The 27,147-nt window shown below is 41.8% G+C and overlaps 4 protein-coding genes across 15 annotated transcripts in view; 2 read left to right on the top strand and 2 right to left on the bottom strand.

The window, feature by feature from the left end:
• Positions 1-1,908: 1,908 nt before the first annotated feature.
• Positions 1,909-4,340, bottom strand: LOC109858099 (replication factor C subunit 5). The gene is made up of 8 exons (XM_020435012.1): positions 4,141-4,340; positions 4,004-4,068; positions 3,783-3,910; positions 3,538-3,700; positions 3,304-3,463; positions 3,006-3,217; positions 2,650-2,727; positions 1,909-2,581 (listed from the first exon to the last, which is right to left on the bottom strand). Exons 1-8 carry the CDS (start codon positions 4,176-4,178, stop codon positions 2,439-2,441), a joined length of 987 nt encoding a protein of 328 aa, XP_020290601.1. The 5' UTR covers positions 4,179-4,340; the 3' UTR covers positions 1,909-2,438.
• Positions 4,341-4,396: 56 nt separating this feature from the next.
• On the top strand, positions 4,397-5,593 carry LOC109858100 (ERI1 exoribonuclease 3). Its single transcript, XM_020435014.1, has 2 exons — positions 4,397-4,737; positions 4,833-5,593. Exon 2 carries the CDS (start codon positions 4,869-4,871, stop codon positions 5,550-5,552), a length of 684 nt encoding a protein of 227 aa, XP_020290603.1. The 5' UTR covers positions 4,397-4,737; positions 4,833-4,868; the 3' UTR covers positions 5,553-5,593.
• Positions 5,594-5,735: 142 nt separating this feature from the next.
• On the bottom strand, positions 5,736-12,773 carry LOC109858098. Of its 4 annotated transcripts, none has more exons than XM_020435008.1 (19): positions 12,503-12,773; positions 11,946-12,067; positions 11,688-11,831; positions 11,453-11,613; positions 11,039-11,361; positions 10,770-10,939; positions 9,998-10,702; positions 9,699-9,907; positions 9,357-9,626; positions 9,113-9,266; positions 8,651-9,029; positions 8,362-8,529; positions 8,078-8,273; positions 7,355-7,519; positions 7,079-7,265; positions 6,787-6,985; positions 6,476-6,614; positions 6,221-6,402; positions 5,736-6,083 (listed from the first exon to the last, which is right to left on the bottom strand). In XM_020435008.1, exons 1-19 carry the CDS (start codon positions 12,631-12,633, stop codon positions 5,759-5,761), a joined length of 4,329 nt encoding a protein of 1,442 aa, XP_020290597.1. In that variant the 5' UTR covers positions 12,634-12,773; the 3' UTR covers positions 5,736-5,758. The 4 variants fall into 4 exon arrangements, with proteins under 4 accessions (XP_020290597.1, XP_020290599.1, XP_020290598.1 ...); XM_020435010.1 differs by having other exon boundaries at positions 11,967-12,067; XM_020435009.1 differs by having other exon boundaries at positions 9,998-10,684; positions 12,503-12,772.
• Positions 12,774-12,943: 170 nt separating this feature from the next.
• Positions 12,944-27,147, top strand: part of LOC109858107 (homeobox protein extradenticle) — a 56,286-nt gene continuing 42,082 nt past the window's right edge. For 5 of the 9 annotated variants that reach the window (XM_020435030.1, XM_020435028.1, XM_020435032.1 and 2 more), the window contains exons 1-2: positions 13,116-15,554; positions 18,172-18,245. In XM_020435030.1, the coding sequence (XP_020290619.1) occupies positions 15,322-15,554; positions 18,172-18,245 (307 nt within the window). In that variant the 5' untranslated portion in view covers positions 13,116-15,321. Of the gene's footprint in view, positions 15,555-18,171; positions 18,246-27,147 lie in introns of all 9 variants that reach the window. The other 4 variants (XM_020435033.1, XM_020435034.1, XM_020435026.1 and 1 more) reach the window with 3 other exon arrangements.

Below are 27,147 nucleotides of genomic sequence, written 5' to 3'. Positions count from 1 at the left end.
CGTCGATTAAAAAACGTTGACGGTTGATTAAAATAGAAGTTTAATTTGACAAAAAAAAGTTGTGTGTGTTTTTCGCTTCCGAAACGAGATTGTACTCCGGTTATTTCACGGATATAACATTTCCGCGCGTAAACTTAATCTTTATGTAAAATTTTGAAATTCTACCTTTGTAGTTTCGCGACGAGAGAGAGGGACGGGACGCGCGAGCTTACAGTCGGAGAAGAATCGCTTTTAATGCACTCGACGCGGTGAAAGTGGAGATCCGCATCCTATATATGAAAACCGACAAAGTGAACTCGGAAAGCGGAGGAGGAGAAGGGAGGAGGAGAAGGGAGGAGAGAAGGATAAGCCTCGGCCTCGTATATATAAATTCAACGGGATATTTTGTAACATTCGGGGGGAGCGGGGAGGGGGAGGGGGAGGGGGGAAATACGGATTGTTGTGTATCGCGTACTTACACGGCGGATTGCGCGCCGCCCCGTAGAGGGAGCTAATGGCATGTCGGGACTAGCGTCGGGGTAATTCCACTTGCACGGATTGCACGTAGATTTACAGTAGAAGCCATCGCGAGAGATACCCACCCGGACGGCGAGGAGCGACGGTCTCTCTCTCTCTCGCCAAAACACCGACGTGCTTGTGCGGCGAGATATAAGCCGCTTTATGTTCTCTCCTGTCCCATCTACAGCTGTAACGTTGTCCGCGCGAGGTTACGGCGCGACAACAGAGAAACGCGCGCGCAGATAGCGCAGCAGAGCTCGTGAATTAAAGCGGATATCTTCCGCGACGTTTCCTTATTGATTAAACTCGATTGCGCGCGTATATAACCGTTAATGCAAAACACGTACATAATTGACGCGCCGCCGCGAGTCTTCTCCGCCGCGATAGCGCGTATCCGTCACACACAAACGCGCGCGCGCGCGCACACACACACACGCACACACCGCGTCACGAGATCCTTTCGCTCTCTCTCTCTTCCCCTATTAGCGCACATTTATCTTTTATACAATTTGCAGGCGCGACTCGCTCCCTTGAAGCGACGCGAGCTTTCGCAAATATTTCACAAACGACCTCCCGACCGGTGCGATGAAACGTTAAAACGTATATGTTAAATAATGAAAAAGATCGCGCGAAGGAACACAAGGGGATCGCGGTCGTCGCGACGATAACGGAGATACTCGGGTTTCGTTTTTGAGATAAAAAAGTTCGAACTACCGACGCGCGTGAATTTTGTTAACTAAACGCGTGAAAATTTGTTCTTCGGCGCAGTTTTTTTTTGCGCGAACGAAGTAAGATCGCAGATTTTTTGTGTTCTAGATATCGTGGGATGGATATGGAGAGATTTCGGATTGTATATCTCGTGTATATGTATATATACACACACAACAGATATGCGTGATAGTAAAAATCGTGCAAGGAGCGAAGTAAGTAAGAACGACCACCCCCAAGTTTTCTCGAAGGGTAGGAGAAATACATGAGAGGCTCGCATGCTACAAGTTCCGATGTGTTTTCGTCGACGTGATGCTCGAGCGATCGCGTGCTGATTGGACGGCATTTGTCGGGCTACTGTCGGGACCGCTCCCGCTTGTAAGATCAAGAGTAACGGAATACACTGATTGCAAGGACTTGTAAAGCCCGGGCGCGGGCTCTCTCTTTCAACCCTCCCTCCCTCCCTCCCTCCTCTTCTCTCCGCCGACCTGTCGGCGTTCCCGGGTGTTTGCTGTCTGTTTCGTGAAAGTTATCATCCGCCGAATGAAGTTTGCACTTTTCTGCGCGCACGTAAAGAGATCATCACGATTCCATCGTGGGGGCAAGACGTGGCGGGAGAAAGAAAGTCGCGCGGGGCGGGGGGGGTTGTGTAATTTATGACGAGAGCAATCGATGAAAGGGGGGGTGACTCGGCTGATTCGCGCGACTTAAGCTTTGACGGACTGGTCTAAGATTTTTGTGTCGCTGCCGATAAGGCGCACGACAGAATGTAATTAAGCGGAGAGACCTGAAACAATGTGAAATCTCACATTGTGTAACTTATATCTAACAAGATACGTATTTTTCTATTTTTAGTATAGTTGTTTATTTTGTTTTCTTTCTATAGAGAGTTCGATTTTTTTTTTTTTCGGGTTTGAAAAATGTGGTGAAGGGAGGAGCAGTCCGAACGCATCGTTCGACATCTTGTTTTCGGAATGTCGTAATGTATATAATTCTTTCGTTTATATTTCGAGACATACATATGGAACGGAGATTTTAACATAATCCTTGTACAGATATAATTAGATGTAAGAACATGCGCGCACGTACATAAATAATTATTTATATCTGGATATTCCAAAACATGATATGTGCTCGATATTCTCTTATAAAATTTATGTACAAAAATAGAATAAAATATTTTAATTATATAAACGTTTTCAATACCTCTCACATGTGTGTCTATCTGTAAATCACGTTTCGATATCGCGAATTTTGTAGAACGCGGATATGAGCGAGTTCAGTTGAATAGCGTCGCGACATCCGGAAGCCAGTCTTTTCTCTATATCTGCCATTTTGCACAACAAATCGATAAACTCCGAATCGGGAAAATCAACTGAAAACAAACCCGTAGAAATTACAATCTTGAATGTACGCAGAGAGAGGCGAAAACAAAATACATACTTTTAACTACACACAGGTGAACCTCCGTTAGTATATCTTGCAACGCGAGTCCTTTGTTGAGCTTCAGCTCTTGAATTTCTGAACGTAAAGTTACATTAAGGAAAAATGTATGTAATTAACATACAAAGATGTTTTTTCGAGTTTGAACCGCGTTAGTGTCATTTTTATACCGACGTTTCGTGAACATTACAGCTCAGTGAGTATTAAAAATGACACTAACGCGGTTCAAACCTGAAAAAAACATCTTTGTATGTTAATACTACAAACCGCGAAAGCATCAAATATCAAATGTATGTAATTCTCACATCAGAGTTTAGGCTGTGCCGAACTCTCGTGTATCTCTTACAAAAGGATACTTCTGTAACACGTGTCGTAAGGCTCGTTCAGCAACCAGTTCACAATGTTATTTATGTCACGCGGCAAAGGATGCCCAACACAGTTATACACGTTCTCTTCGTTCACCACGCCGTAAGCAAACCATGTGCTCTGAAGCACGCTTATTACTTTTCTCATATCGCCGCCGCTCAGGGTCATCAATGCTTGCTTTCCGTCCTCCGTAACCTTTAGACTGTACAAAGTCGTCTTCATTATTAGCAACGTAAGATCTCGGAAAAGCTGGAATGGAATCGCGCGATTACATAATTCTTCACTCACTTTTCAGCCTTGATGACATGGTTTAATCTTGGGATTATTTGCTCTGGTTCCAGTGGCATAAATCTGAATCTGGTACAACGAGACTGCAAAGCTGGGATGATCTTGCTGAGGTAGTTACATATAATGCAGAAGCGCACATTGTCCGTGTACTTCTCAATAACTGTCAACAATACATAAAAAAATGCGAAACTTGCAGTCTAAAAGTCCGCGAACATGTGTGAGATCGTCGCTTACTTCTTCTGAGCGCATTCTGAGCATCGATCGTCATGGCATCTGCCTCGTCCAGAATAATCAACTTGAACGCAGATCTGTACATGGTCCCTGTACTGGCAAAGCTTAGGATTTGACCTCGTACAATACCTATGCCTCTGTCGTCAGAGGCATTTAATTCCAACACCTTTAAATAAATAAATATTTAACACACGTGTATAAGAAGAGAAACTGAAAAAATTATATTTGAATAATAAAAGTGCATAAACCATTGAATTAAACTGAGCGGGAGTATAAAGTTTACGAGCACAAGCCAGTATAGTGCTGGTCTTTCCTGTCCCAGGTGGTCCGTACAAGAGAAGATGTGGCAACTGATTCTCATCGATAAACTTGTTTACTGCAATTAGCAATTTTTACTTCATGTGTTAGGTCATAAACAAAAGTTGACAGCAAAACATCTATTTTTGTATGCGCATAGTTTTTTGCTTACTCGTTTTTATTATCATCTCGTGAGAAATGAGTTCATCCAAACTCCTGGGGCGATATTTCTCGACCCTAAAATAAAGTAAATTTCAGACAATGTTTTCTTTTTCAGTGATATTTCATGAACACAGTGCGCGCACTTACCAGGGTAAGTTTGCTAGTTGTTCTTCGGTAGACGTCATTATGTCAACGTGAAATTGTTATTTGGGACAAATCGAACGGTTTTTCCAAAAGTTTTTTACGTGCCTTTAGCCCCGCTATTTTATCACGCGATGTTGGAACTTCAAACTTCGACCGAACACTTTTGAAATGCTTCGAAGGTTATATACTCGCCGGTTCCGCATGGTCAAAGATGGCGGTAACAATTTTGAAACGTTGCGCTGTTATTGGTTGAATCACATTCGCGTGCTCGAGTCACGCGTGTGTTTTCCAAACACGAAGTTGAACATTTTTAACACATTCTGTGTTTACATTTTTCCTTAATCTTTGCTTCAGCAGAAATAATTGAATTTAATTTGCAAAAAGAAATTTATTATCGAGATACTCGCACCTACGTAGGAAGAAAGTAACCGATCGCTTTGTTGCAGTTTTGGTATTTTCGACGAACGAACGTGTGGCGACATTCTAACCACATAAACAACCGGCCTCTCGACACCTTGGTGTTTATTAATAACAAATTCTGTGCGCAACAAAATAATTTATTCCCACGGTAAACTCCTTCGTGGTCGATTGAGCAAACAAGTAATGAGATTACAAAAAAGTGTTAATAAAGGCCTCTAGATTGGCGAGCCAAACAACCTGGTCTAAATGTTTGTTTTGCTTTGAAATTTATGCAGGGAATAAAATCTCTTCGTGTGTGAAAAATTGAAGGCATGGCTTATCGAGTGCTTCGGAAATTTCCCAGAATGACCGTGAGTCGTTCTCAGGAGGTTACGCAGAAGTTCGAGTATCTACTCGTGACGGACTTCGAAGCCACGTGCGACAAACCCGGCCAACTCAGGCCGCAAGAAATCATAGAATTACCGTGCGTGGTGTTGTCCACCCGCGATTGGAACGTGAAGGACACATTTCACTCGTACATTAAACCCAAGATCCATCCTACGCTCACACCGTTTTGCACAGACTTGACCGGAATCATGCAGGAGATGGTGGACGATCAGTCTTACTTTCCAGATGTATTTTCCGAGTTTTGTGAATGGCTGACGAAAGGGAAGTACTTCGACGAGCCTGACAAGAGTTCGTTCGTTACGTGCGGCAACTGGGACTTGAAAATAATGTTACCGAGTCAGTGCGAATTGACCGGCATCACATTGCCGACACAATTCAAACAGTGGATAGACTTGAAGTACACATTTTGCGAATCTACAGGATATTTTCCGTTCGGTTTGAAGGACATGCTTATGCGATTGAATCTTCCGTTTCGAGGACGTTTGCATTCAGGCATCGACGATGCGAAAAACATGGTTTCTGTAATACAAGCTTTGAAAGAAAAGCACAATACTCAATTTCAAATCACTTCGGCACTGACGAGATCCACGATAAACTTAAAGAATTAATACGGTAAAATAAAAAAAAGGGAAATGTATATGTGTTGTGTAAAAACAAAATACACATGATAATTTGTTAAAAATTGATCTTGCGTTAGTAAAATAGTATTTCAAAAAATTCATAGAAATCACGTGTGTAAAACGTATAAACATTCATATTATGTACATATAATTATAAAAATAAATATTTTACTTAAATTACACACATTATTTGATTATCGTTTCTTGACAATAATCTTAATTGGCACGTTAACTTTCTCATTTTCTGTGTAAACTTCGAGTACGGTGTCCATGTTGTGATCAATTCTTTGCGAACATTGAATTTTTAAGGGAAACTTCGTCTTGCTCGGTAACATTCCTGTTGTAGGAAGAACACTGAAGTTGGAATCCAACAGATTGGTTTGAAATGGCTGGGCTGTTTTAAACAAACTGAAAATGTTCACAGTTGCTTCGTTTAATATCGGAGGATTGAGAATAACAGTGGACGGAGTTACAGTAAGGTGTTCTTCGGGATGCTCAACCTCACAGTCTTCCGCAGTTCTATATAATAAAACACAGTTGAGAAGAAATTTTTAAACTACTATTATACATCAGAGATCACCTTTTGTGTGTGATGTATATAAAAACAACTGTTGTGCAATACACATGTAAATAATAAGTAAAAAGATTGTGCTTACGGATTAACAAAAAAACTTGTTCCAGCTTCTTCATCTGTGTCTGTGGTGTCACTTATCAGAGAGTAAAACATCTGTGATTCGTCAGTATCGTAATGAACAGGCAAGGTTTCATCTATACATTTTTCCACAGTGAGCATTACTTCATGCTGATGTACTCCGGTGCAAAGGTCACTCAGATTTTGCTATTTAAACATTTTTGTATTTTTATTATGCGACAAAACAGAACGAGTTATAATTAGCTGTTGTTCCACTTACAACGGAATCACGAATTGACAATAAACCTTGTACTATTTCCTCTCCGGGAAACACTTTGCATATGGGAAGCACAATATTTTTGAATGTTTCTTTTTCATTTCCCATCCAATCACCGGCTTCTTTGCTTTTGTTGACTAATCTGAAAAAAGAAAGAACGTCGATTTGTTTTGTTGATACGATTTTGTTAATTGAGAATCAATTTTGTTGTTGATTCTTTCGCTCTTTTGATGTCATGTTCCAAAATAGCTAGGGATAATCGAAGAGCTTTGATGTCTCAACACACGCTCTAATTTGCATATAAACGTTTTTACCTGCGTATTCGCAAGCGAGTGGGTTCATCGCCATAAGTGATGTGCACCGTTGCAACATGCGACACTTCAGAGCGTTGCAATATCGTGTGGTCTTCTTTCTTAGGATAAAACTCAATCGAAACTCGTCGAGTCTCTTTAGGATGTAGTATCAGTTCTTTTGGCTTAATATTCCAATTGTTATCCATTGTTGGAGAAATAACTGAAATAAACATACACACATTCCACGTAACCGCGCGTGTTCATAACATAATAATTGAAAAAAAAAAAAAAAAAAGAAAAACTGTAACCGAACCTTTCGGTGCAATTTTGATTGTAGCGAATGAATAAAGGTCGCCATTGTTTTGCAGTACAAATGTCGCTTTCAAGATTGTGGTTTCGGAATACAAAGTACCAAGTGACAGCCACATCTTTGCGCTTGAATCTTTAAATGTTCCTGAGATGTTTATCTTACTGTAGCCGCCGTATCCAAACAACTTTATCTGTAAAATTTGTATTAAACAAATTTTAAATTTCTGAGCTTGTTAAAAACACATTAAGATGCACACATGAACATCAAATATGTACTTACTATTTTGTGTTGCTGATTATTACTGTCTTTAATATAATGTCTGATCGTAATTTTTCCAGATATTGGTCCTATATAATATGGACTAAAGGCAACAGCGAGTGTCTTACTCTCTTGGCGTTGCATCGTTACCACCATGCTTGTACTAACTTGTCTGTCTCCGTAAAACTACAATATACACATTTATGTCGGTATAAGTTTTGAAATAGTCGATATAAAGTTTGACCGGCCCAGTGGTCGTTTCGCGCTCTGAGTGCAAAGGCTGCGAGCAGAGAAGTCCCGAGTTCTCAAATCCACATCTTAGGATTTTTCCGGGCCGGTCACTTTCAGCCAAGTTTATTGATTGAAAAAAAGAACTGAATCGGTGATTTCGAAAATTTAAAATTTAATTCTTGTTTCTCAGAGACGCATGTAATTTGGAATTCCAGTTCTTCTGGATTAATACAGATCATGTATTATCTTTAACCCGCTGCCTTTTCACATTTTGTATAAAAACAACTTTTCGCATTTCATATAAAATGTGAAAAGTTGCAAATCTATATCGAGAAGCGTTTTAGTCGATTAAACATTAGTAAACATTAGTAAACTATTTACGAGCTTTTAATATATCAACCGATTTGTCACAAGATTTATTTAATTTGAACGATTCGTCAACAGTACCATCAGTACTAAACATTTTTGACTCGTTCTGCAATAATTGAAATCACCATTGATTAAAACACGTACCTTAAAATTCTTGTTGTCATCACATATGTCTAACTGGATTTTTATCTTGTTATCACTCGTGTTGCGGATTGTGAATTCTTTGATCTCGCATTTTCCTATCTTCACACTCTTCCATACTAAAGCGGCATGAGTCGTTCTGACCGGAATTATATTTCCTGCTACAGCTACGCTAGATACCGTACTGGTCGGCGAATTTCTATGGCAAGTTTTAGATCTTACATAGTATTATAAGTTTCAAACGTATCGTAAGAGGTTTTTTATCATACGCGATGAAATAATCTCACCTGCTGGACGTTACGCTTTGCGGAGATGTTACCGGACTCAAAGACGCGGCATTAATGGGTGTATGGCAACGTAAGAAATTCTCTCTTTCCGATTCTAACGATTGTTGTACGCCAATCACGTCATAATAGTAAACATTGATGCCAGCGACTAATTTAATTTTCGCATGTCTGCAGAGAGAGAGAGAGAGAGAGAGAGAAATATAGTAACAATATAACATAATAATAAACAAAGATTATACAACTTTAACTTTTATAATGCTTTAACTGATCGTCACGCGCACACACACACCTTTCGTTATCTGCCGAGTTTGCATCTGAAATTTGTGGTTTATATACAATTAAGAATGAATCGGTTTCTCCAGCTTTCAAATAAATATTGTCCGGTTTTACAGAAAAATCTTGCGTTGCATTTGTGTGTTCTTCATCACTTGGCACAATAGTAGCAGTCACGTGCGTCGCCACACTTCCCGAATTAATGACATTCAATAATTTGCCTTGATGTTTTGAAACAATTAGAGGTAATTCTGTATCAATAATTTGGATCTCACAAATTCCTATCATTCCATAAAGAGGTATTTCTTTTCTCAGGAGTGTAGTGTCGCTGTCATTACACTGTATGCGTACTACCAGTATGTTTTTCAAATGTTGTAGCTGTTTTTGCAAAAAATCTATTCAACAAAACTCTCATGTATTTTTGTTAAACAAAAATGTGTACAAAGATCGCATACATAGGTGAGAATGAAATTCTTACTTTTCGGTGTAGATTGCAATTTTTCACATTTTACGTAAACAGTACACTGTTTGCGAGCTTTTAATAACAAATCGATCGACTTGTCACGAAACTTTTTCAACAACTTGACCGATTCGTCAACCTTACAATCAATACTGAACATTTCTGGCTCGTCCTGCAATAATTGAAATCACATTGAACAAATTTCGGTAAATGTCTCTTTCACAACAATATGTTTGAATGTTTATAACAATATTATTCTTACATATAAAATAAAAAGATTGACAGGTAAGTCAACGTTATTTTTATTGTGAAGTACTATAGGAAGAATTTTAAACGAATTTTCTGGAATATATTCAAAATTCAATTCATTTTTTAACTCGGGGTTATTACATGTAATATCAAGTTCAAGCTCTTCTGGATTAATACAGATCATGTGTCTTTTAGACCACTGCTGTTTTCCTACCATATCTGACAATTTTATATTGAATGTTAGAAATATCGCTTCGCATAATCTTGTTACTTTCACTTTGATCTGAAAGAATAAGCACAAATAAATCATCGGCAATATAAAATAATTGATTTTTAATTGTTTTAATAAATATACCTTCGACGAATGTTTCTTATTAGGCTTTATTAGAAATTCGTTTGGAGGTGGAATTACTTTAATACATTTTCTTGCTCCTTCCACTTCAATTACTTTTATGACAGTCGTGATCCATTTGCTACTATTGTTTATAAGTTCAACGTTAGCTTCTCTGGTCATGCCGACAATACAATTACATAAATTTTCTGAATTCTTGCCGATAACGACTTCTATATGAAGTAAAAAGAACGATATCACAGATCTTATTTTTTATCGATAAGAACAAGTTACTATATTTAAAAAAAAAATCATTATTATACCGTTTAAATTAACAGACGCTAGTGTTTTTACTGAGGACGACGAACTCATCCTGTCGGAAATATCACTTCCTCTTTTAGTTTCTTTTTTCGCTGTAAGTGGTATCTTCAAATCCTCGTAACTTCCAATAGAATATTTACTCATTTCAGATGCCAAGTAAGATTGATTAACTGGTGACGTGGACTTCCGTACCAACAACTCAAAATCTGTTGACATTGAGGAAGTCGAATGTTTACTACCTGCTGCCTCTTCTAAAAATAACTTCTCCTTGCTTTTCTGGAAAGATTCAGATTCTTCTTTTATAGTTTTATTTGAAACAAATGATACTGGTGAACGCTTCATATCGGTTTTAGTCTTAGAGTCGTTTTTAATTCTACTATCTAGCGATAATTTCTTTGCAATATCTTCTGACAAAGAACTAATATTCTCGTCTATTTTGGTGACATCTTGAGTTGATGTTGCTAACATAGATTTTTTATCCGAAACCAATGTTTCGTTTTTCGACTGCAATGATGGACCTTCTTTCTTTCTTTGTGCCATTAAGATCTCATCGACCAATCGTCGTGGCGTCACGCTATTATCGTTTAAAATATTAACAATGGTGCTTAGACTTATAACACTATTCTTATCGGCGTCTATTGTTACATTTGGAGTTGCATTATTCTGATATTGTTGCTCCTTTATCGATTCTACGAACAATGTTGTTGCTGCAATATTTTCTTTTATAACACAGACGCGAAAAACTTCACAATATAACGTAAAAGATTTTCTTACCATCTGATACAGTTGACTCGACTAAAGGTTGCAAGATGCCTCGTTTCACGGGAGACTTTGCGGCAAACCCGAGACTTGGTCTTATTTTTTCATTCTTTCCCAATCCTCCCACATTATTAGATTTACGTCCAAAGTATTGGCCGACAGATAGTTTTTGTCCAGCACAGGACCTGTGTGTATAAAATATGTGTATAATAATACTGCGTGGTCTAGAAATTAACATAACAAAGACAATAGGAGAATTAATAAAGTATATATAAAACACATACTCTACTGATAAATTATGCTGTCCAAAGATACCAGAAAAGGAACTGAGTTCTAATTGTTGTTTTTCTGTACTTGGTGCTGGCATAACATATGTATGATCTTGCTGCCAACAAGCTTCATCAACCGACAATTTTTCAGCCAGTTTTGAACCAGACAGAAAATTCTCCTCATTAATTTGTGCCATTATGTCATCATTATTCAATTGCGCCATTATTTCTTCCGAGGCGAAACTCGTGGCGTTACACGATTTATTTAAAGGTATCGTAATACTGCTACTGGTAACTTCTGACGAACGAGCTGTTATTTCAGTAGGTTCAAAAATGAGCTAAAAATTCATTTTTTTTCTATGATAATCTGAGCGAGACAAAATTAAATTAATTTTCAAAATAAAATTGTTGCATCACAGTGACACCTACACTATTTATACTGTCTTTATCTGTTAAACGATTGGTATTAAATTTCTGATCTCCTTCTGTTGTGTAACTTTCTCTTGGCTGAACAGAGCCGCGAACAGATCCTTGAAAAGGCAATTTGCCTGTTAAATTCTGTACATTAGGATCGTTCTCTTTATTTGTATCTGAAATAATATAATTCATAATTATTATTTCATTCTACACATAAAATTTGTTCACATTCTTTTGTTATACTTACCTACAGATTTTGAAAAATCTGTTGATATATTGCTGTACCTCTGTAGAAGTTTTCTTGCATTTTCAACTTGCACATCTGTATTTATAAATTTCCAGGTTTGATCATTTTGTATCATACCATCTTCCGCACTAATGCTTGCAAGAGCTATTACAAAAAATATCAAATATTTTTTTATATCTCATAATATAAAAATCGTATACAATAAGTTATAATAACTTTTAACAGTGTAAAAATCATAATACTTGAGCTAATACACACTTGAAATATTACGAAGAATACCTAGAGAAGAATCTGTCTCTTTTTCTGTTCGTTTATTTTCACACGTTACGTTCAGATTGTGTCGTCTCTTCTGACCGGAAATTCTCAATGTGTTTTCTCGTCTGAAACACAACGTGTATATAAAAATGTAATACAAGTAAATGTTCCTTGTGATGTTAGAGAAAAATTATAAATAGAAAAATTATAAACAGTTTGAGATAACATTTTTGAAAATAAATACTTTGCGCAACTCGACCCACGTAGGTCAAAATAATCCGCGCGAAGGACTAATGATAGTTGAGAGATTTCAACTCGGAACAACAATATCGGAGTATTTTTCGGTTCGATTTCTCCGAAGTCTTTAGCCGTTGGAAGTTCCACTTAAAACTTACACCAAAATACATAAAAATACATAAAAATACATCGCAAGAGTAAGAGAGAAAGCAACTCTAAACCGTCAGAATACGTTAGAATGATTGTTTATTCAATGAACAAAAGAGAATTTACGAAAAAGACATAAAAAAAAAAAATAAAAAACAAAACACTCGATCACGTACGTCGGTTTTCTCTGAACGGTCGATGACGCTTGCGGCAGTGGTGTGTTTACAATAGTGGTATTTATTTCGTTTCGATTGTTGCAAGTCTTTGTCTTGATCGGCGTAAACAGATAATCCTTTTTTTCCGCCATACTGACAATATCGGACCGTTAACACATTAAAGAACGACCGCTTCGGTTTGTTCGTTTGTTCACTTTCGAATCTTCACGAAGCCAGCAACAACGCGCATGCGCGAAGTTGATCAGTTTAAGGCCGATCTATATTTGGGTGCGTTCAGACAACTCGACGGTTGAGAGATCATCACTTACGATAGGACTATTCTTCAAAATCTGTTGCGGTTCCAAAAGTACGATCCAATCGGAAGTGATTATCTCTCAACCGTTGTGCAACTGTTGAGTTGTCTGAACGCACCTTTTGATTTAGATGCAGACGTCAAAGATCAGAACGAGCTCGTATTTAAGCCCTGTATCGCATCACGAATCGGAGATTGAACCTGTGACCAATGAGAACGAAGATAATCGCTCTCGTGTTCAACGAACGTCGCGCCGATTGGTTGCGATCTAACTTGGATCGCGGTCCGACGGGGGCGTTGAAAGGCGCCGCGCGTTGTGCGCAGGAGCCGTAAACCAGCGGCCATCTTGCACGCGCTAAGCTTGCGCAGAACTCGCTTGTCGTATTTTACATCTCGCACGCACGGAATTCTCGTTTAAATCACGTTTAAACGACTCGTTTTCGCGCGTAACGCGATTATCACGGTTCGCAAACCCTCGACGCGACGATCTTCCCGATCGGATACAGCCGGAGCGGCGTGAACGACCGAGACCCGTCGTCAAACGCATAAAGGAACAAAAAAAAACAACAGCTGAAAGAGCACGAAAACGTAAAACGGTATTTGCACGTGCGAGTTTACGGAGCGTTGCTCGTCGCCGGGATTCGTGCGGGACGCAACGTTCCGGACAATCGACGCTTTGTTGTCGTTAAAAAATGTTGGATTCGTGAAGCGCGCGCGCGCGAAGAAATAAGGTTATGACGAGATCGCGACGACAACGAACGACGACGACAACAATCACGCCGAAGTCACGCCGTCGCGAGTCGTAAATAAAGGTGGACGCGCATGCGGGCGGCGAATCGAAGCGACAAGGAGAGGGAAAGACGCGGCCCGGCCTGGTGGCGAGGATAGAGAGATGCACGGAACGTCCTGATTGGCCGCGGCGGCTGCTATGGCCGCCGATTGGCGCACGCACGCAACAGTACACCGAAGGCACACGGACGCGCACGTACACTCGCGGCAACGCAGCAGTCGCTCGAGCGACCGAGGAACAGTGAGAAGAGTGACGGAAACGGTCGGTCCGCACGCGTCGTCGTCGTCATCGTCGTCGTCGCCGTCGTCGTCGTCGTTGTTGTCGTTGTTGTCGTCTCGCAAGACGAAAGGATTCGGAGTGCAACATTTTTAAATACAGATGCTTCGAAAAAACGACGCCGATCCTCCTCGGTCGTAGCGAATATTAGGAACTGACGAGGAAAGAAACAAGGATAGAGAGAGAGAGAGAAAGAGAAAGAAAGAGAGAAATATTATATATATATATCTATATATATATATACATATATATATATATATATACACACACAGTGAGAGACGTGAAGGGAGGAGTGCGGGCCGGGCGCGACGCCGACCGTCTCGACATAACCGCGTATACGTAAAACCCGACAATCCGTCAAATTTAAAGCCGCCGCAGGCACACCATTTTCAACTTCGCCCTAATATTGTGTATACCAGATTTTAGAAAACCCGAATAAATTTATAAGAAGCGCGAGTGCAATCGCGAAATTAATAAGTGTACGATACAGGAGGACGAGGATAGAGGAGAGAGAGAGAGATTCCCCGATAGAGAGAGAAAGAGAGAGAGAGAGTAGAAGGTGAGCGTATGTGTCGTGAGAGCGAGAGCGAGTGAGAGACGCACACGGAGGAGAGCGGACGGAGAAGCGGTAAGAGGGAAAGGAAGAAAAACGAAACGCGGGGAGCGAAGTCAAAACTCCGACACGCAGGGACAAAGACCACGGTGGCGGCATAACCTCCAAAGGCGTTTTGTGCCGCGTTTCGGGGGGAACCGCTTATGCGCCGAAGGCAGCAGTGCGTGAAGTCACGAGGTGTATTCGAAACGACGGAAAGATTGAGACGTGAGAAATAAATAGAGAGAGAGAGAGAGAAAACATTTATTTATTTAAGCGTTTTGAAACACGTTTTTTCAAGCGCGAAAATCGAGCTAAGGCGACGGAGAAACGGAGAAAAAGAAAGAGAGAGAGAAAGAATATATTTTTACAGCCTCATGAGCTTCTACATGACAGTTGCAATTGTTCGAAACTAGAAGAGAAGAGAAAGAGCGAGAGAGAGAGAGAGAGAGAGAGAAAGAAAGAGAAAGCACGTGGGAGGTCCTACATATATCTCTCTCACGGACTGGCGTCACTGCGTCAACACATCTCTCCACCAGCCAGTTGCGTTCTGACTACAGGCAGATAGTTAAAAACAATCGTTCGGACAGAAGCACGTGGGTATCTTTTTTTCGCACGGGGACAATAATTATTCCCTCACTTTTGTATACGGCAAAGAGTGCGTAAAGTAAGTAAGTGCGCGAGATTGCGCGAGCAATATATTTATCGGTCGTTTTTTTTTTGTCCGACTACTAAATCGCGACGAAGCGCGAACACACACACACAAACACGTGCAAATCGGCAAATCGTATATATAGATATATATATAATAAATACGGGCGTATACCCGGCTCTCGCCATTGAGAGCGGAAAAACAGTGAGTCCGGTTGATGGATGAGGCTGGCAGGATGCTGCAACACGGAGGATCAGGTGTGGGTCTCATGGGTGGAAACCAGGGTCAAGCGGCCCAGAACACAGCCGGTTACGGAAGCATGGGGCCCGTCGACGGCACGGCGGCCCAGGGTCCCGACCAAGCGGTCGAAGCCAGGAAACAGGACATCGGCGAGATTTTGCAGCAGATCATGAACATCACCGACCAGAGCCTGGACGAGGCGCAAGCAAGGCAAGTTCCGGAATTCTTTTCCCTTCCTCCTTTCCCCAACCCGCTGCGTTCCGCCATTTTTTTTTCTTGTTTCGAACACGCTTTTGTCACACGCCGGACGTATGATTTTTTAACTTTGCCCCGTTGCGTCTCTCTCGATTTTGTCACGCTCGGCCATTTTGATATTTGAAACTTTTGTTGTTTCTATTAAATTCTTTTGTGTGATTTTTTTCACGTTCAGTTGAAAAAAAAGAAAAAAAACTCTTCCAGAATTTTATCTTCAGAATTTGCTTCTTTTGATGACCGATCGCACTCGTCACAGTTGACACGTCGTCGGGGGAGAAATTTAATAAATGTTTATATACGTCTCGTCAATCGTCGAATTGAGGGTTTAACGGTAATTTTCCATCTGCGAGGTCGATTTGTTTTTTTTTTATACGGGCAAGCGCCGCGTGTAAACAAAAAATATTCCCATAAAACTAAACGTGCGTAAAAAGGCAACGTTCGCGCGCTAAAACACGACGACGACGCGCGGCGCTGACTTTAATCCTTACGGGGGTTTACGAACGCGCGTTAAATATTGCACGAATAGATTACGAAGCGGCTTGTCATTTCTTGCCTACGTCACGCGCGCGCGCGCGACAAGTGTTTCATTTTCCCGGTGTTTTCTCCCTCCCGCGCAATCAAACGGATGTACGGCAATCAACGTCACACGTGTGTCGCAAGTCAAATTGAGAAAAGATTGAGAAGATATAACCGCGCGCAATCTTTTTACTTTTATTTTTAGTTAATTAACGCGTGTGCACATCGCGAAATGCAAGTTATTTGTGTAATGACGATGAGTGAGATAACGCGCGCGCGCGCGCGCGCTCTGCACGTAACAAACTCGTGTGTGCTTAGCAAATTGCGCGCGCGTTAATCAACACCAATTTTTATCTAACCGGTAACGTAAACACGTATCTTTGTATAAACACGTCTCTTGGTGTGTTTTTTTTTTTTTTTTTTTTAATTTGACGGAGCCGTGCGAGAATGGGTGCGTTCAGACAATTCAACAGTTGCACAACGGTTGAGAGATAATCACTTCTGATTGGATCATACTTTTGGAACCGCTGCAGATTTTGAAGAATAGTCTTATCGTAAGTGATGATCTCTCAACCGTTGAGTTGTTCTTCTTCTTCTTTGCTGTAACGGCTCTTGCCCCGGTGAGGAAGGAGCATACGCCGGTCTTCGATTTGTTACTATTACTAGTTATGTATTTGTTTAGACCAGAGACTACGATGGTAATAAAGAAAGTGGTGTATAAACACCAAAAATTGTCCAAAAATATTCACAGTAGAATTACGCACATCCAACCAACATGGCTGATGCAACGCGACTTTTTGTGCGTTACTCCATCACTCTATCATTACCGTTGAGTTGTTCTTCTTCTTCTTTGCTGCAATGGCTCTTGCCCCGGTAAGGAAGGAGCATACGCCAGTCTTCGATTTATATTATTACTAGATATGTATTTGTTTAAACTATAGACTACGATAAAATAAAGAAAGTGGTGTAAAAACACCTAAAATTGTCCAAAAATATTCACAGTAGAACTACGCACATCCAACCAACATGGCTGATTCGACTGAATTACCGTTGAGTTGTCTGAACGCACACATAGACGTATAATATATAGACTGCGCGTTTCTCTACCTTTGCCATGTTAAGAAAATGTCTTCAACGTTGAGAGAGAGAGAGAGACAGCTGGTGTTGAATAGTAGCCTCATTTTTGTCTAGCGAAGTAGTGGGGACTAAATGATGGACAAAGAAAGAGTTACTATTCAAAGTATGTTGTCTCTCTCAACGTTGAAGACACCTTTTCAGCCAAACGCGCAGTCTATATATTATACGTCTATGAACGCACCCAATATCGACGAGATATTTATTTCTGGATACGGGATCTATCGATTTCCGCCGAAGAGGTCGGGACGCTACGTTAGCAAATAAACAAACGTCGAAGGCACACACTCGTCGCTCCGATATAGAAGTGCAATTCGCGCCTCTTGCATTCGACTATACGCATACACGCGCGCAACACCGTATAGTATATACACACACACACACACATATTGTTTTGCGTTTAGTTTATGTTAAGTATCTCGTCGCGTGTTTGATGCCCACGCAGAAGGAGCGCCACGCAGACGTTCGCTTTTCACGAACACGTGAATTTTATGCAAAACAGAAGATTCTCTTGTATTTTCGCAACGTATATATATATATATATGTATGTATGTATATATGTTAAGGCGCTAGAAGTACTTAAATACAGCCCCGGGGATTAAGTACATACATCCCGTATTAAGCTAATGTTTTTATTAACACTCGGTCGGTAATTTTGATGGTAATGGGACGTAATCTCGTGTAATTTATGCGCAAAGTAGCGCCGGATTTACGATCCTCCTTTTCGTCGCGTGTTGTTGGCGCTTTTTCTTTTTTTTTTTCTAGCAAAATTCGTGGCAACGCCGCCGCGGCGTGGCCCTTTCTTTCTCGCGAAAATTCTTTATTGCCGCTTCGGTTAAAGAGCCTTGTTCCTTTTTACATAATCTCGCTTAATAAATGCCAAATTAATTCAACCATCTTGTGTTCGCCTTGTGTTTTGCAGGAAACACACTCTGAACTGCCACAGGATGAAGCCCGCCCTGTTCTCCGTTCTCTGCGAAATCAAGGAGAAGACAGGTGAGCGATTTTTTTTCCAAGCTTACAACGGGAGCTAAAGGGGGAGGAGAATATTTGCTCTGTTTTTTTTTTTTTTCTTGTTCCGACACTCGCTTCGGCATGGACCATTAGATTTTACGCGCGTAACGACTCGTTTATTTCGCTTCGCGCTAACGAATAAATGGAATTTTTTAATGAGTCAATTTCGACGCGATAAACCTGCATTTGCAACGTTGTTTTTTGTTTTTTTTTTACATAAAGACTGAAGTTTCATTGGAAAACTTCAATGTCGAAACACAACAAGCAGCGCGTTTGTGTTTGCGCGCGCGCGCGCGCGCGTGCACTTCGCGTGGAGAACGAATGTTGCACAGAAACGTATTATTATTATTTCTGCAGCGTCATTGATTATATCTCCGCTCCGCAAGTGGAGTTTCATTCCGTTTCGATGTGCGCGTTATACCGCGCGGTCATAAATCATCGGTCTTGTTTAAACTACGGCGGCCGCTGACTTTCGGCGACCGGCTGTGCTTTTAGAATTGATTTTTAAATTGCGAATTTTTTTTTTGTAATTCGAAATCGATTAAAAAACCATGGCGCATTGAGTTTCCCGGCGCGTTCAGTTTTTTCGATTAAAAAGAAAAATATATTTCTTAAAAAGAAAATTTCTCTTTATATAATCGCGTTCCAAAAACAACAACAACAAAAAAAAGACAAAACGCGATAATAGACGTGATAAGAGTGTGCTGTAAGTGTGGTGTGTATTCTTAGCACGTTGAAAGTCATCAAGAATTACGAGCTTCGAATGCAATCTGCGAACGAGCGAGGAACGAGCGTAATTTCGCGGATAATATCGTCGACGTACGAAACCGTTGCAGCTCATAAGCGCGATAGGCCGAAATCGAGATATCGCCTGAGATCCCTATCTGCACAGAGAAAGAGAGAGGGAGAGAGAGAAAGAGAGTGAGAGAGAAAACCCGGGTACCCTTCGACTACCCTTGTTGCGCGACCCCTGAGCCCATTCGAAACTCGTAAACATAATTTTTATGCGATGTTTGGATTACTTTTACGCACGGATCAAGAGACCGCGAAACGCGCAATTATTTTGGGGGGAGAATTTGTAATCGTGGACGAAACAGAGGAGAGAAAGAGAGAGAGAGAGAAAAGAGATAAAGAGAGTGGGGAGGTAATGGAAGAGATGGGAATTCCGAGATCGAAGATCGGTGGGAGGTTGCTGGCTACGTCAAAAGTATTCGCTCCCCAGCGCGGGAGTGGAAAGACCACACCACGCCCCTCATGTGCTGAACTTACCCTCTTTCACGTCGCTTCTTCGGACGGAATACGTTTGCGTGCACAGACAGACATTCACACACAGTCTCACTCACACGAAACAGTCGACGAGAGTGTAAGGGGGTATATCTCTGGTTGCCGGAGTTGAAACTGTGACGTCACAGTCACATTCCAAGTTTGTGAAAGTTGTTCGATTGTTTCAACAATGTGTTCAAATGTTACGGGAGGGGTGCTGCAACCGTAACGAAAAAGCGGCAAGAGCGCTTTTCCGATACGATTGCAGCTTTGGTATATTGAAAACACCAAACGCTTCTTGATTTTTCTTTTACATCTTTTTTTTTAGCCATTGTTCTCGCACATCATGGTACGATCGTTTCTACGACTCGCTCTCTCTTTGCGCGGGGAATAACAAAAATCAATATTATATTCCACAAGTTACTAGGTCTCCGTCTCAAATTCGGAGCCGGTAACTTCTCTCAGTGACTCTCCGCGTGACACCGGAGTGTTCGCCATCTGAAAGTCTGGATATCCGAAATCTTCACAAGAAGAAAAAAAAATACGTTTTGTTCAAAGAAAAAAAAACACATTTCGGTTTTTGCAAATAAGTTTTATTGAAAAAAGTAGAGGTTTTTTTTTATTTGCCAATTCGGAGCATGCGCACAATAGCGCGGGGAGTAAAACGATCTTGAATATTTTTGCGATATATATGAAATTCGAGTGACTTAATTTTTCGCGTTCTCGTGATTAATAACCCTTCCCCAGGTTGCGCGCGTTAAAAGAAGCGTTTAGAAACAAAGGGGTGAGGGTAACGCGAGCGTGTGTGCGACCGCAAAAAAGGAACGTGGCGAAGTAAAACAGTCGATGACGGATTGTGTAGATCGCCGGTTCGCGGTCGTTACGCTCGCGTAAAACAGAGACGACGAGATGAGAGGAAGGAAAGAGAGAGAAAGAGAGAGAGAGAGGAAGAGAGAGAGAGAGAGAGAAAAAGAAGGGGTTCGAGTTTATCGTAAACAGAAAGAGCGTCAAAGTATGATGAGCACTCGAGACGATGAATCGTTTTAATGGTCCTCTATCTTTTACGAGTTCCGCCGGGTGTGTGCGCGTGCGCGCGGAAAAATTGTACCGAGAGAGAGAGAGGCTCTCTCTCCTTCTCCCGCGCGCCGCGAGAGGGAAAAAGAGACGCCGCGATAGTCGTAGTCGAGTTTATGGGCGATGGCTGACGAGGCAGTGAAAAAGTACTAAACCAAGAGGAGCAGATAAACGCTATGTTAAGCAGACCATTTTACCAGCCATTTAATATAATCGGCTCTCGCACTCGCTCGCACACGCTTACGCGCGCGCGCGTGTTGTCGCTTTGGTAACTTCAGGATCAGGAACGTATCAAGCGTGTAACGTATCGCTTTTGAAACGGCTGGAATCCGACTTTTTTGTTTTTTTTTTTGCGATGACCTTTGCGTTTAACACGCGGATTTATATTCATCTTTAGGTACCGTTGTCGGTCTTTCTGTGTGCGAAAGAATTTAAATTTCACATGAACCTCGTGGATTTCTATGACGACTGGAATTTTACCGCTCCATGAAAATTATATTGCGACTCTCGATTGTGTGTAAACGTTGTGATCCGCGTTTCCTGCTGTGCAATCGAATTTCCATTATGCAACCTAGAATACGATAAAACAAAAAAAATACAAAAAACAAAAGATCGAGTTATTTCGCATTAGATACGTCGAAACTCTTGTATAAAATAAAAATAATTCGCACGCAATGTGCTTTAGACTCGCGATCGAAAGCGCTCTCGGCTATTTTTTTTCCTGTTCACGTTTCGATTCATCAGCTCGATTGTGAGACGAGAGAATCGTACGCGTTTAGCGGAAACCGAACATAATTCGTGACGAGCGAAACACACGAGAGACACGCAACTTCATGACTCCCCATTTAATTCGCACTAATAGCAGAGTGTGTGTCCCACTTCTTCGGATATCGCGCGTAACAGTGATCGATCGGGCTCGCGGAGTCAGTTATCCGCCGATTACAATTTGTCACGGTCAAATTGGAAGAGGCGCTTTTCTCCCGTGTAGTACATAGTAGGAACGCTGATCTCTTCGAAAACCTGTTTCGGGGCCAGCGGCACCGCTCAGTACGATTTCCCGTGGGACGGTGGCGTAGATCCTGAATACCGTGAGAGAAGAAAGAGAGAGAGAGAGAGAGAGAGGAGAGAACGAAGGAGACAACGCCGGCTCCGAAAAATCCGCGGGATTTCTCGACTCGTCTTTCAACCGGCGCGCGGCCCCAATTCCTTTTTTCGTTTTCTCTCCCTTCGTTTTATACGGGACAAACTCGTCGTTGTGATCATCGTAGAGCAGCTGCATAATCCCTCGTGTGCGATGACGTTTCGTATCAAAGAGACCTCAAGAATGTCACGAGAGTCTCGGCCGAGGTCAAAAAATCTCTCTCTCTCTCTCTCTCTCTCTCTCTCTCTCTCTCTGAAGGAAAAAAACAAACAAACTCGATAAACAACCGTTTCCTGTAATAATTTATCGAGGAGCGCGGGACGCGATCGCCGAACGATAAACCCTCTTCGCGGCGCGAACGCACAAACAACGCGACGAAACAAAATTAATCCGCGAGCCGAGCAAACAGATAATTCAACCGAATAATAATCCGCGACGCTGCCGTTAATCACGGGATCGGCCGATATTGATTTCGCGCCGCTCGACGCCGCACTCCGATTGGCTGACTTACGGGTCGTCATCATTGCGTTTCGTCGATTCGCGCGCGTAATTGAATATGCGCAGGATATTTGTGTCTCTATACACGGTATACAACCCCGGCGTTTTGTTGTACAGCGTATGATAATAGTCGCCGGAATTCTCAATTTTGCAATTTCGAAACAATCGCGTTTACAAAATGCAAATTCTCTGCTTTTTGACCGCTGGCCAATAATAATTGTTTTTTTTTTTTTTTTTTTTTTGGTTTGCGCATCAATAATGCGCATGATTTATCCGTACGATGTTTTTTTGTGTTTTGCGTAGCGTCGCTTGTTTTTTTTCACGTTGTTTGTGATCAGAAAAAGCGTCTCGAAGATTATTCGCGATTCTTCGAACACGTAAACAATAAAAATTGATTTTGCGCAAATGGCGCTCGCACGTAACCTTCATTTTGCGCGCTGCGGTTTCGTGATATGTTAATGTTAATCCAAGAGGCGAAACGAAACTGAGGCCACGAGCGCATTGCGTTTCGCCGCAACCGGCCGACCTTGATTTCGCAGAGCGCATTTCACGCTGAATTCACCCTCACCCTTATCTCCCGTGTAATTAATGATTCCCGTTCGCTTCTATTTGTTACTCGAGTGCGACATTGAACCTTACTCATCGAAAGACGAATAAAATTCCGGCGATTGCTCGACGCGAACAATCGAAAATGCGTCGTCGTCCGGCGCGCGTTTCTCTCGTCGAGATTGTGCAACGCGTCATTAAAACACGAATACGATTATATATAGGATCTCGGGAGAGAGAGATCCGTAATTTTTCTTAACACAAAGTCGCGGATTTTGGCCGGTGTTGCAAAAATTGTAAGATAATACAGATGTTGAAAACGGCGAGAGATAAACAGAGAGTTTGATTGGGAAAAAAAAGGTCATTGTGAGCGTCTTCCGTTATTATAACAATATGTGTAAGAAACGTGGCTTCGGTTTTCGAGAGGTTGACGCCGCTCATTCCAGCTCCAGCTGGAATGTCGTTCCCCTAGCTTCGCTTTTCTTTTCTTCTTGTTGCCGCGCTCACTCTCTGTCTCTCTCTATCTCTCTCTCTCTCTCTCTCTCTCTCTCTTGCTTTTCTCTTCTTCTTCCCTCTCCTTTTCTCCATCTCTGTCTCTTCTTCATCTGCGATCCTCGCATGCAGATAGGGTTCCAGCATCTCAAGGTGAACCGGCCTCTGCTTCTTTCTCTCTTTCTCTCTCTTTCTCTCCCTGTTTTCTCGCTTTCTCCTTCTCTTTCTATCTTCGCCTCATCTTCTCTCTCTCTCTCTTTCTTTCTCTCTCTTTCTCTTTCTCTCTCTTTCTCTCTCATGTCTCGAACTTCACGGAGTCGACTAACGAGATTTGTCCGATTCGAGAGAAAAAGAGAGAGAGAGAGAGTCCGTAATGCACGCGAGCGCGCGCTGATTTATTGCAAAAAGTCGCGCGGTTCGCGGTAAATCGCAAAGTCCTATGTAGGTGCATAAGCACGGCTTCCTTTCGTTAGCGCGGTGTGGAAACGTTTCTTTTTAACGACCGTTCTCCTGCGCGCGTTTCTCGTTTCGCGCAAAACGAGAGAGCCCTCTCCTTTCTCTCTCTCTCTCTCTCTCTCTTGATTCTCATGACCGGCCTTAATTACCTTCGATGGGTTGCGCGTCACGCGTAACTACGTTAATTACGGCGGCGGCTCGCGTCGCGATGACGGGCAAAAGACGGCGGCCGCGCGCGTTACACGCGCGAGTTATTACGGGCACCGTGTGTGTGCCCATAGATGCTGATAAAGAGGCGCGGCGAGTCGCATTATCAAGTAGCGAAATTACCATAATACCATCCCGTTTACAGATAACGTAGTCAAACATTGTTCGCGCGGGAGTTACTGCCGCGCGTCGTTGAAACTTTATCGGCAAAATCACCCGTGAGTTTCGTGCGAGGATCGCGTTTTGGGGTTTTTTTTTCTCTTTCTCTCTCTCTCTTATTCTGGACTGTCGCATTGACATGTCACGCTTGAGATGTTTCATGTTTCATTCCGATTCAGAATGCACGTAGAGAGATACAATCGTCGTCACCGCGGACGTTGTCAAGTAGGATACAGAGACTTATCTTGAATGCGGTATATTTTAATACAAGGAAAGAGGAACGCGAGAGAGAGAGAGAGAGAGATGGAATGGAGAATAAGAAACTATTGTGCTGTCAAGCCGCGCACGGCAATTGCATCGCGGAGTACCGTTAGCGGAATTGTATTTAAGTAAGTCGCTTTAATTGCACGGAGTTGCTGACCGGAAGTCGGCATCTCGTTATGGTCACTGCTCCCGTGGCGGGGATGGGGCTTGTTGTTTACTTATTGGATGTTTTTAATTTGAAGTCGATGGGAGGCAAAAGATAGACTCTGTTTTTTTTTTCGGCGAGGGTCAACGCTCCAAGTTTTGCCCAAATAAACAGATTCACTTCGTGGTCGTCGAATCGAACGATAAACATGCTAGCGACGAGCGAGAGAGCACCGCTTTGCGGAATTTCGTTGCGCTCGCGATGTGACACGCCAAGCGCGCGCGCGCGCGCGCACGTACCGGTAACACATGCGTTGCACTACGTACGTACACAGTCGCAAGAGGTCGATTTAACAAACCATACGTTACGCCACGATAAAATCTCGCAAACCTATAAACTTCGAGCCCGAGCTAGGTGCGGGTACGTTATATCATAAAAATCCAGTAAAATAAGCTCGTAAACCAAGCAAAGAGGGAAAGAGCGGAGAGAGGAGAAGAATGAGAGAGACGGAAAGCTGCCGGTGTGTTGTGCTTGTCACGATGTGCGGTATAAAATCTACTCGCGCGGACTAGCTACGTGCTCGCACGCGAGTGCGTGCGCAATATTTTCGAGTGCGCGCTCGAGATCGTACGAAGTCCCAATTGCGAGATATATGTGTGTATGCCGCTCCATAACTGGAAAACAAAAAAAAATACATATATATATATATATTCACCAGAGCGATAGGAAAACTGGAACACGCATCAGACCCGATCCCGCAGTTTTAGCATATTTATGGTGATTTATTATTTAACCCTTTATCGTTTCGCGTGACTTCGAAGTTCATGATATATCGATATTTTTAGTCTAATTTTATTTTTAGCAATGTGACATATGCATCTTGCTCTGTTTATCTCTCGTAACCATGGAGATCTTTTATCGCGATTGTCAAAAAAAAAATCTTTGAAAACAATAAATTTATTGTTAATGTATATCTGGAGGTTGTATGTTTGCCGGTCTCACATATATTTGTTTATACTCACGAAAAAAGTTTGGGTCATGGAAGGTGAAATTGTGTGTATAATTTCGGTTAATATAATTAAATTGTATATTTTTTATATACCGAGACATTGCCGCATATAGATACCGGTAGAGATTTTAAATAATCTTGTATTCTTTTATAATGAGTTTTTTTTTTTACGTGAATCGGACGATAATTATTAGTACGGATATACATGCGTTATGTTTTTCCACGATCGCTCGATTTATCGGAGCGCCACAGTTTTGACCAAATCGGAGAATCTCAGATTATCTCGACCGATGTATTCACGTCTTCTCCTGTGTGGATGCGCGAGAGAGGAAGAGTGATCTTTCGAGAGGCTAATTGGAAGACTCTCGAGGGCTACTCTCTCTCTTATACGCGCGCTGTGGGCCGGCGCGTTCTCTTAATCGTATGGTAATTCTATGGAGATTGCATGGGGCGAGGAGAAGCTCGTAGCTCGGGATCGTTAGGCCCTTTTCGTCTCCGCTGGGACCTAAAACCTCCATCCCTATGCACCTTCTCCATACTATAACAGCGTTCCGCTATCCGACTTCCAATCACTCCTTTCGTTCCCCACTCGTCATCGTCGTTGTGTACCCCCTTCGAGAAATTTACTTTTCGTTCATCTATGCCCTCGTTAAAAAAAAATAGATAAATAAGTCCGCGAGAAATATACGATTAACTTTTGCCTTTTGCGTTTTAAATTTGTATACGGAAGATATATGAACCGAGTGAGAGATTTAAATTTATTGCATTAATGCGCATACAACAATTTATATTGAGTGTTTATATACACATATAAAAATTATTTATTTTCTCACTTTTTTACTTCACTTAATACGTATATGAATTATATTTTTATTTGCTTCTATATTTTATTTATATAGGTGTTTTAAATTTTTAAAATTTATATTTACAGTATATGATATGCGCAATTGAATTTGATAACGGTTGATGAAGAGTCGGAAAAATGCTGGTGATATGTTTCACAAAATGTAAATAAAATAAATTTGTTAATATATTTTAACGCACAAGGTGAGCGCCTATAGCGTTCTATCGTCAAAGTTTCACTAGTTTGCCTAGCGTGTGTTCTCCGCCTTTCGCTCTCTTATATTTTTCCTCAAGTAAAGAGACCCGAAGTGACAAGTGAATGGCGTGCTACCCTCGAAGGGGAAGGGGATAACAATAACCTCGCGCTGCTACTTCTCGACGCGAAATAAGTGTGTGTATCATGCTATCTCGTTTTCATGTATGCGGACGACTTCAGACACGCGACGACCTCACAATCGCCACTGTCAGTCCGCGTCAAAAAGAAACGTGCGATTATGCGCGCGTGTGTTCACGTTCACGTGTGTGTGTACGCGCGCGCGCGCACGTGTGGACGACGCCACTTACTCTGTCGCGCGCAAATGCGAGCGTTATCGTTGATCTAACTCCATTCCAATTCCGCCAGAGTACCAGATGACAGGAGAGTGACAGCTCATCCTCAATGCGAACCTCCTTCCTCCCTCTTTCCCTTGTCGTGCGTCATCGAAGGAGTATATCGGAGCATAATTTTACCGCGAATCAAATTAGAGAGCCCCCCCCTCCCCCGGCACATTGCGGGGGTTACTCTTTC

Source organism: Pseudomyrmex gracilis, unplaced genomic scaffold (genome assembly GCF_002006095.1).
Source record: "Pseudomyrmex gracilis isolate BER0280 unplaced genomic scaffold, ASM200609v1 scaffold_188, whole genome shotgun sequence".
NCBI classification, from domain to species: Eukaryota; Metazoa; Arthropoda; class Insecta; order Hymenoptera; family Formicidae; genus Pseudomyrmex; species Pseudomyrmex gracilis.
The sequence above is the reverse complement of the archived record's forward strand: the minus strand, read 5'-3'. Positions and strand labels throughout refer to the sequence as shown.